Here is a 10,623-nt window from a genome sequence, read left to right on the forward strand (position 1 = left end):
TCACTCTAACCCCAGTTGTAACTAACCTGATTTAGCTTAGCAACCAGCTAATTCAAATAATCAGGTATGTTAGATTAGGGTTGAAGTGAAAACCTGCAGGACTGTAGGTCTCCAGGAATGGAGTTGGGCAGCCCTGCACTACATAGTAGTGGGCACGGCGTGGGGAGCGGAGAGGGAGCGGCGTGGGGAGCAGAAACAACGTAGCTATGTACGGTGACAAGGCAGCAGGATGGATAACAGACAGTAGCAATCATGCTGTCTATTTGAACTGTGTTTTCATGTATTCATTGACCACTTATCTAGACTGACTGAAAAACCCCCAATTACTTTAGTAACTTTCTATAACATCTACTATGGTAAAGAGGATTTATCCTAAATGTGTACATGTATAACAGAAGAATGAATGATATTATTGTTTTATTTATGACTTTTTGTTACCGCTCCAGGTTGCCTATGAAGACTGGTTCATTACTTTATACAACGTGATGTACAGCTCCCTTCCCGTCCTGTTGGTTGGCTTATTGGATCAGGTAAGCTTTAATATTGACACACTGACGATGGTTTAACATCCGAAACATTTGTCTTGGTGTTATCACCTCTTGTTGAAATGAATATATAGCGTAAAAAAAAAAACGTTTGAAATTCTCCTACTTGAATTTATGTTCTTTACATGTTTTTAAATGATTAACATTTAATCAAAAATCTTTTGTATTTTCATCACTCACTGACTCCTATGTGTCATATGATCTGAAGGAGACGATGTTTAGCTAATACTGAGTTAAGGTGGGCCTTTACACTTCAGCAAACAAAGGAAAGGAGGGTTGCTCAACAACAATGACGAGGCTGTCCAAGAAAAACTTCCAAACGGACTCATTCTAGTGTAGAAAGGAGTTGGAGCGTTCAACAACAAAAGGCAGAGATTTGATTTATTTTGAGCTCCGTTTAATCCGTTGTTCTTCAAGATGAGAACAGGTGACTGACGTTTCGAAGTCAAGCTGATGTCTTCCTCAGTCCTGTGTAGGATCTCCTGAAATTAAATGCGGACCCCTTGAGACAATATTTAATCTGATTATCAAACAAAGACTTTTTTTAAATCTTCAAATGGATATAGAATACAACAACCTCTTAGTGTCAACTAAGAACGTCTTACACTATTAAAATACGGGACCTAAAATTGAGGTAATATGAACACACAGCGTTAACTGTGTCACCTAATAATCCCCAGTTTACAATTGGCTCATTCATCCCCCCTCTCCCCTGTAACTATTCCCAGGTCGTTGCTGTAAATTAGAACGTGTTCTCAGTCAACTTACCTGGTAAAATAACGAATAAATAAACAAATAAAAATAGGGAGTATCATTTTTCCAAGTGGGGTTCCCTCCAAGTGTCAATATGGAGTTGAGTGCAGTAGAAGTTTGTGAACCCCTGAGCTAATATGTCATTTCTATTTCCTGTTTCCTCCGAAGGACGTCAACGACAAACTGAGTAGAAAGTTCCCCAAGTTATACCTTCCGGGTCAGCAGGGGGCGCTGTTCAACTACAAGAACTTCTTCATCAGTCTGTTCCACGGCATCTTCACCTCTCTGGTGGTCTTCTTCATCCCGTACGGGGCCTTCCTCCAGACCATGGGGCAGGACGGAGAGGCACCCTCGGACTACCAGTCCCTCGCTGTGGTCATGGCTTCCTCTCTCATCTTCACAGTCAACATGCAGGTAGCTGGAGAATGATTGGTTGATTGATTCGTTGGTTGGTTGGATTGGTTGCTGTTCTTTTTATAAAACTGTTCAGTTCAAATGGAAGACGATTTTTATAGCTGTTTACAAGTATTGTAGAGCTGCTGTATTTTCCTGTCTCTTCTGTTCTCTCCCAGATATCTCTGGAGACGTCATACTGGACCTTTGTGAACTGCTTCGCCGTCCTCTGCAGTATAGCCATATACTTCGGCATCATGTTCGATATCCACAGTGCAGGAATCCACGTCATCTTCCCGTCAACCTTCACTTTCACCGGTGAGTTCTGCTTCATATCTGTGGTGTATTCATCAGTGCACACCGTAGTGAAATGTTTTGCAACTGAAAAAAATTTCGCTATGAAAATGGGAGTTTCTTATTAGAAAAGTTCAGGTTAGTCCCGCCCATTTTCAGCTGTTGTCTTCCGTTTGGTTCCGACACACTTGGGTCCTGTTTTTTTTGTTGCAAAATGTTTTAAAACGTTGTGCCCTAATGAACATGACCCTTGTGTCACAGATGGTGGTGATGACGATGATTATGATCAGGGATCTACATTTTTTAAAATTAATTGGTAGCACTGGTGTTCCCAATTTAAAGTTAGGAGCACAACATTAAATCTAGGAGCAGCAGATATTTTTAATTGATTGACATATAACATATTGGGCCTCTATGAATTGTAGCCGCTTTTGAAGCACATGCTCTAGAAAATAATATTTAACCCTGTAAAGATGTTTGTTTATTATTAAAATCCTACAATGTTGATTTAGAAAAACCTGTCATTGAAATTTAAAAACTATTTTTATCTTGACGCTCTTTTTTTAAGAGCGTCAAGTTTGTGAGTGAGGACATGCAAGTGATCATTCAATAATTGCTATGATCATTGATCTTCCAAAGCAGGGGTTTCCAAACGTTTTCACTCAGCCCCCCCCCCCCCCCCCCCCCCGCCCCAGCATTGGGGAACATCCTGCTCCCACCTGCATGCACCACGTCTGTTTCTCAGGTCGCTAGCACTGTTCACGACACAAACTCTTGTTGGCGGAGAGAATATTTTGCAGGTTTAAAGCTTATTTCCTGTAAATCCATTTGGCCATGGGATGGAGATTATTATAATTTTTTTGCCATTTGAAAGCTAATTTCCTGCAATTCCACACATTTTGGCATGAAGTACAGATCATTTTTCCTGTTTTAAAGCTCATTTCCTACAATTGTACAATATTTTGTAATTTCTTACATATGTTCATGTGATATCTGAGTAACTCAAACATTACAACAAAAGCAATGAGCTAAAAGAACGTTAGCTGACATGGGCTAGTTGATCTGGACATTTCTAACACGATATAAATATCTCTCTGAGGTCTGACTGACATGACGAGGAAAACAGCTGATGCACCTCCTCATTTAGAAACAGAACCGTATGTATTCTACTATTACAACTTCCAGGAGTAAGTTAAAAGCTGGACTGAGTTACTTAATAAAAACAAAAAAAAGAACAGCTTCTTTCGAAAAATGGTTCCCAAACTGTGGGGCCCCTTCTGCCGACCGACGTGCCCCACAGTTTGGACCCCCTCTGCCGACCGACGTGCCCCACAGTTTGGACCCCCTCTGCCGACCAGCGTGCCCCACAGTTTGGGCCCCCCTGCCGACCGACGTTTCCCACAGTTTGGGCCCCCTCTGGCGACCGACGTGCCCCACAGTTTGGGATCCCCTGCCAAGCCCCACAGTTTGGGCCCCCCTGCCGACCGACGTTTCCCACAGTTTGGGCCCCCCTGCCGATCGGCATGACACAGTTTGGGAACCCCTGCCAAGCCCCACAGTTTGGGCCCCCCTGTTCTAAAGAAGCCATCTCTTTTGCTTTCTTTCTGTGCCTCAAAATGTTTGGATGTACTGATAAAGTTACCAGGTTGTTAGCTAGCTGAGGTAACGTGACTGATGTTTAGATGTACTGGTAAAGTTACCAGGTTGTTAGCTAGCTGAGGTAACGTGACTGATGTTTAGATGTACTGGTAAAGTTAACAGGTTGTTAGCTAGCTGAGGTAACGTGACTGATGTTTAGATGTACTGGTAAAGTTACCAGGTTGTTAGCTAGCTGAGGTAACATGACTGATGTTTAGATGTACTGGTAAAGTTACCAGGTTGTTAGCTAGCTGAGGTAACGTGACTGATGTTTAGATGTACTGGTAAAGTTACCAGGTTGTTAGCTAGCTGAGGTAACATGACTGATGTTTAGATGTACTGGTAAAGTTACCAGGTTGTTAGCTAGCTGAGGTAACGTGACTGATGTTTAGATGTACTGGTAAAGCTTCATTTGGATTCCGCAACGCGGTTAGCCTCAGTTGCTGGGGCCGCTACTATCTGTCCAGGGATACTGCCAAACCCTAGTCTGAAGAGCTGATGCTTGGCGAAGCAGCTAGCCAGGTTTCCTTGACAATTTGAACACAAGCCGCGATGCAGTTAGCCCTTGTGGCTGGGACTGCGGATAGTCCCGGGCTTGTGGCTGTTTAAATCTCTTCTGTTTGTGGCTGTTGCCATCGGACACCTGTGAGCTGTGTTGGTGTTTTAAGGAGGAGAGGACAGTGTTTTGCTCTCACAGACAACTGGGAAAACAGACGATCTAAAGGGAAAATCCATGAGGAATATCATTGTTGTGGATGGCGTACCAGAGTCTACACATGAGACCTGGACGGCGTCTGATGAGAAAGTACTGAGAAAAATGATTACCGAAAATCTGCAAGACGAATCATAGGAAGATTAAGGTGGATCACGCCTACAGGACTGGAGAACATGTAACCAGCCCAGGTGACAGACCCAGGCCGATAGTGGTCAAGTTCCTTAGAGAAGAGAATCAAGAATGTGAGAGGAACAAACATCTTCCTCAACGAGGACTTCTCTGATGCTGTGCCACAGAGGCGGAAATAACTTATTACATCTAAAACTAAAATCACTGTATTTGGTTCAAAACATTCTCTAAGACCTAAACCTCAACTGGAGTTGTGTATAAAAGGTGGGATTATTGAGGAAGTTGAGGAAGCTAAACTCCTTGATATAACATTGAACGGTCAATTATCATGGTCAAGTCATATTGCCAGAGTTGTTGTGAAGATGGGGAGGGGTATGTCTGTTTTATAAAAGAAGTTCTGTGTTTTTGACACAAGTCAACTGTACTAGTTGTCCAGGCTCTGGTCTTGACCATATTACCAGATAGTAATCAAGATGGGACAAGTGCAGCAAAAGAAAGAAAGCTGAAAGTTGGCTCAAAACAGCAGCACGCCTTGCCCTTATCTACCCATACAGAACTAACATCAACAACATGCATGCCAGTCTTTCCTGGTTGAGGGTTGATTAGAGATTAACTGTTTCTCTTCTAGTTATGATAAATATTACTGTGACAAATTCCAGATTGCACAATCAATTAACATTCAACTCAGACACCCAGACATACCCCACAAGACATTCCACCAGGGGTCTCTTCAATCCACAGGATTATACATAGCCATGATCGCATGGAACTCCCATCTCCAATCTCTCTGGGTTACCTCATGGACAGTGAGGTAACCCAGACACTCTCTAACACACATTCTGTTTTTAGTTGTGGTGTTTGTATTATTTTTCAATGTCTATTGTTTGTATATCGTTACATTTGTGACTGTCCTTCTCTATCAGTGTACCAGTGTTTTGTAACTTGTCATGTTTTTGTGTGGACCCCAGGAAGAGTAGCTGCTGCCTCTGCAAAAGCTAATGGGGATCCAAATAAACAAATGCATACAAGTAACCAGGTTGTTAGCGCCTCCTGGTTCGAGTCCAGGCTCTGTCGCAGCCGGCCGTGACCGGGAGCCTCATTTGTCCCAGCGTCGTCCGGGTTAAGGGAGGGTTTGGCCAGCAAGGGATGTTCTTGTCCCATTGTGCTCTAACGACTCCTGTGGCGGCCCGGGCGCAATGCATGCTGACACGGACGCCAGGTGTACGGCAGTGTGGCTTGGCTGGGTTGTGTTTCGGAGGACGCACGGCTCTCGACCTTCGTCTCTCCAGAGTCCGTACGGGAGTTGCAGCGATAAGACAAGACTGTAACTACCAATTGGATACCACGAAATTGGGGAGAAAAAGGGGTAAAAGTAAAAAAATATATATATTTAAAAAAAAAAAAAGAATAATTAAATGGTTGTTGGCTAACTGAGGTAACATTACTGAACAAGGTGAGAACAAGGTGTTAACAAATGCACGTGAGTGGTTTTGGAATGACCCGCGACATCGTTTATGAACATTGCCTAATAACTAACTTTATGGTCCACCAGCCACTGTGGCAGGTAGATGAAAATAAAAATATGCCAGCCACTCAGAATTCTTACCAATCAATACATTTATTTGCCATAATAACACCAAAGACCACAGAAATAAGTTTTCTCGTTTGAGTTTTTCCATGTTTTGGAGTCCCCAGTTTTTTTTTTCCTTCAGGTTTTCAGTCTCAAAATCACACTTTTTTTTAATAGAAAAACTAATATTGGATGTTCTAAGTCCATAACAATGCTTAAATCACATCAGGAGAGACCACTTTTGAGGTCTGGGGAAGAAATCTTAAATAAATATTGGAGGGTATAGTTGCCCTGTTAAATTTAAAATGCGCACCTGCCTGAGCATTAGCAGAGTTTGCAAAACAAAAGACCACACAAATCATCATGATATCATATTCTGCCAGGTAAAAGCCTACTTTGCAGTTAGCATTTAATTTAGAACGTTTAAATGGGAAAGCCTTTAAGAAATGCCCAGTTTCAGCACCGCTAACTGGCTACACAAAGCGGTACACAGGGATTCCCATGCTGTTGCATCTTCAAAATAAGTTGCAACAAAAATACAAATCACTGATGTATTCTTTAATATTCTTTTACATGTAGGCTTCGGATTGAACGAAACTGAGCTTGCATTTTTCTCTAGGGCACTTGGAAACAACTGCACAGTGAAGCGACAAACAACTGCACAGTGAAGCCTGTCATTACAACAATTATTATCCTGGGTGATTGTTCTCCTGGTTGCACTGGTACTCCCAAAATAAAATCTCTATGAGCATATGCAACCAAAATGGCTGGCTATGATAATGAGCAATTATTGACGTTTTCTAACCCAGCATTTGTTTTGTTTTTCCATGTGTATTAGGAGTGGCCTCTAACGCACTCAGACAGCCCTATCTGTGGCTGACCATCATCCTGACTGTGGGGATCAGCCTGCTTCCTGTCATCTGTATTCAGTTCCTCTACAAAACCATATGGCCGTCCGTTGGAGACAACGTAAGACCTGCTGTACTACAGGAAGAAAAATACTTGATTTTATAATCTGTAACGTCTTGGCATGACATGTCATTGATATGTCCATTGGCCAAAACCGTATGGCCGTCCGTCGGAGAAGACGTAAAAGCCTAGCTACTACTAACACAAAAAGCACTTTACTCGTTGATATCTGTAACATTATGGCATTACATTGATATGACTTTGATACATAGGATGGGTTCACTGCCACTGCAATATTGTGAGAGATTTTATAGCAGAGATCAATGTATTAAAATGGAGCACAAAATCTGGCAAACTACATTGCAGGTTTGAAGTGCTCTTGAATGAAACCCATCACACGTCCATATTTTAAACTTGTTTTGTAAATGCTAATGTATCCATTTTTTTTCTCCCGCAGGTCCAGAGGAACAGGAAGAAGTATGAGATGGAGGAGGAAGAGGAGGTGAAATCCACTCCCTTCCAGCGCGGAAGAGGCTCCCGCCGCTCAGCTTACGCCTTCTCTCACTCCAGAGGCTACGCCGACCTCATCGCGTCCGGCCGCAGCATCAGAAGACGACCTGCTACAGCACGCCCCAAACCCAAGGACAGCATCCGAGAGATCCCCCAGGCCGAGAACATATGAGGGGGGGGGGCTCACCTCACCGGCATGGCCTGGTTCCAGATGTGTTTGTGCTGTCTTGCCAACTGCTATGGTTCTACAACTCATGTGGTAAATGTCATTTTTGACCATAGGCGTTGTCAAGACGACACAAACAGAGCCTGTGACCAGGCTAGCCTGTCATGGCCTATGCTTTTAGGAGGTTGATCAAGCGGAGAACATATTTGAGGTCTCCCCGGCGTGATCTTACTAAGCAAAGACCCTTCCACCACCAAAAAGCTTACTGAAGCCCTTTTGTATTGGGGATTTAATGTTTTAAGGTTTTGTGTAACAGACAATGTTGTTTATCACAGAATTGCTCGTCATTTACTGGGTACTCCCGATATACCTATACTATTGATGAAGCCTTAGTTTGAGTACTGATCTATGATCAGGTCCCACCCCTGTACATGTAATCTTATTCATTAATTATCTAAAAGGCAATACTGTTCCTAGATCAGCACTTTGTGAATACGGGCCCAAGAGTTATTGGTTTGACTGGAGGTTGGCCTTGTTTAAACTGACTAAATTTAATATATTGTTAATATTATTGTTGGTTTTGTATTTCACTGGATCAGTTGTGAAGGTGTATACTTGCAAGTCAGAAGGGTGTCATAATCATGATTTATATTTAAATGTACAAGAATTTCAGCTTTTATTTTCTGTTCAAAATGCTGGATCCTAGAAGTAAATTGTTTCCCACAGTTTTTTTTTTTCAGTTTTTTTTTTTCATTTTATGGTGTCCTTCTTTACTGCTGTAAGTTATTTAACACTATTTTTATATGCACATGGATTCATTGTATACATGGACTGATCTGGACTGATTTGGTTTGACCGGTTTTAGCTGAGCTTTTTTTTTTCAAATCATAAACTGACGCAAATAGCTTCTTGCATTCTTTAATGAATTGAGCTAGATAACTGTTATTATAATATCAACACTGTCCATCCTCTCTCTTTTTGATTATTTTTGTAACAGGATGGTTATTATTATGACTTTTGGTGTTAAAACGGCAATGGTCTGAAATGTGCTAAATATTTACTGTGCCTCAAATGGCATTCGACTCCCTATTTAGTGCACTACTTTTGACCAGGGCCCGTAGGGCTTCGGTCAAAAGTAGTGCACTAGGGAATAGGTTGCCATTTTGGTATTTAACCATTTGAAATGAAGTATGAATGGAATTGGCAATTTGCAATATTTGCTATGAAGGACCAACCTGCTCAGACGTTCCAATTTAGTTTAATATTTCGACTTGGGCTGTGACTCAATCCACAAGGATGCAGTTTTTGGATTGAGACGCAGCCGTGGCTATTTTATTGGCCTAATGCATTATCAGCCTTTTATAAATAGGACCTCTGTCAAACAGTACTGTTTAGTGTGTATAAATACTCTTTGTTCTGTTACATACTTCATCATGCTGTATAACAAATGGACTTTGTAACTGTATTTTAAAGGTTTGTGTATACATTTGTGTATACACAAAACTGAACAATGGCCTTTACTGGTCAACTGGGCCACTCTTATGACTACCTTTTTTTAATACTTGTTTTTAGTATATTAATGATATAAAGTACCTTGTAAAATGACTTTGAATAAAGACTAACTATACAGAGAAGCTGCGTCATTACAGAAATTGTAAAGGTTTATAAGAATCAGAGTTGTTTTGATGAAATTTTCCACTAGCAACCAAACAAAACCTAATGAAATGGGGACAGGCGGCACGGGCCTACGCAAATTTGTCCAAAATGTAGTTTTGTTTTAAAATGTTATCCGTTTTAAAACGTTATGCAACGAAAACTAGAGTTTCTATTGGACCAATTCAGGTAGTTCATTTGCTCCCGTTTTTAGTTCCTTTTCTTAAACGGAAGCAAATGAAACGGGGCGGGACCTACTGGAATTTGTCCAACCGGAACTCTTGTTTTGCTCTGTTTGCTTCCATTTTGGTTCTTAAATGGTTTCCGTAATGAATACGCCCCAGCTCTCCATGTGGTCTATAAGACAACCGTTTTATATTTTATATGACAATGACATTATTGAGTGTTAAGCTGTGTATGTAGGCTACTCCACCATGCACATACATTTTTGTTTGTTTGTATATGTCAGTAACTCCACCTGTGGGACTTGAAAACTGTTACGGACTACAAAGGGAAGCACTGCCGCAAGCTGCCCAGTGACACGAGCCTACCAGACAAGCTAAATTACTTCTATGCTCGCTTTGAGGAGCATAGGCAAGCAACACTGAAGCATGCATGAGAGCATCCGCTGTTCCGGACGACTGTGAGTAAGACCTGTTAAACAGACTGATTACCAGGACGTGTACTCCAAGCATGCGCTGACCAACTGGCCCACTCCAATTTGCATACCACCCCAACAGCTCCACAGTTGATGCAATCTCAATCTCACTCCACACTGCACTTTCCCACCTGGACTAAAGGAACACCTACATGAGAATGCTGTTCTTTGACTACAGCTCAGCGTTCAACACCATAGTGCCCGCAAAGCTCATCACTAAGCTAAGGACCCTGGGACTAAACACCTCCCTCTGCATCCGCTCCCAGGTTATAAGGGTAGGTAACAACACATCCGCCACGCTGATCCTCAACACAGGGGCCCCCTCAGGGGTGCATACTCAGTCCCCTCCTGTACTCCCTGTTCACTCATGACTGCATGGCCAAGCACGACTCGAACACCATCATTAAGTTTGCCGACGACAACGATGATACAGCCTATATGGAGGAGGTCAGAGACGATAACAACCTCTCCCAAGACAATGGAGATGGTTGTGGACTACAGGAAAAGCATGTTCCCAGTTTCATTGAGGGAGCTGTAGTTGAGCAGGTTGAGGGCTTCAAGTTAATTGGTGTCCACATCACCAACAAACTATCATGGTCCAAACACACCAAGACAGTTGTGAAGAGGGCACGACAACACCTACCTCAGGGGACTTGATGAGATTTGGCATGTTGCTGACTAACAGACCCT

General features: G+C 42.2%; 1 protein-coding gene across 1 annotated transcript in view; it reads left to right on the plus strand.

The window, feature by feature from the left end:
• Positions 1-7,865, plus strand: part of LOC120044752 (phospholipid-transporting ATPase IC-like) — a 39,768-nt gene extending 31,903 nt beyond the window's left edge. The window contains 5 exon segments of the mRNA XM_038989430.1: positions 447-530; positions 1,467-1,712; positions 1,871-2,009; positions 6,876-7,006; positions 7,404-7,865. Of these exon segments, the coding sequence (XP_038845358.1) occupies positions 447-530; positions 1,467-1,712; positions 1,871-2,009; positions 6,876-7,006; positions 7,404-7,628 (825 nt within the window). The 3' untranslated portion in view covers positions 7,629-7,865.
• Positions 7,866-10,623: the final 2,758 nt, after the last annotated feature.

The sequence above is a fragment of the Salvelinus namaycush genome, chromosome 3, assembly GCF_016432855.1.
Source record: "Salvelinus namaycush isolate Seneca chromosome 3, SaNama_1.0, whole genome shotgun sequence".
In the NCBI taxonomy this organism is placed as follows: Eukaryota; Metazoa; Chordata; class Actinopteri; order Salmoniformes; family Salmonidae; genus Salvelinus; species Salvelinus namaycush.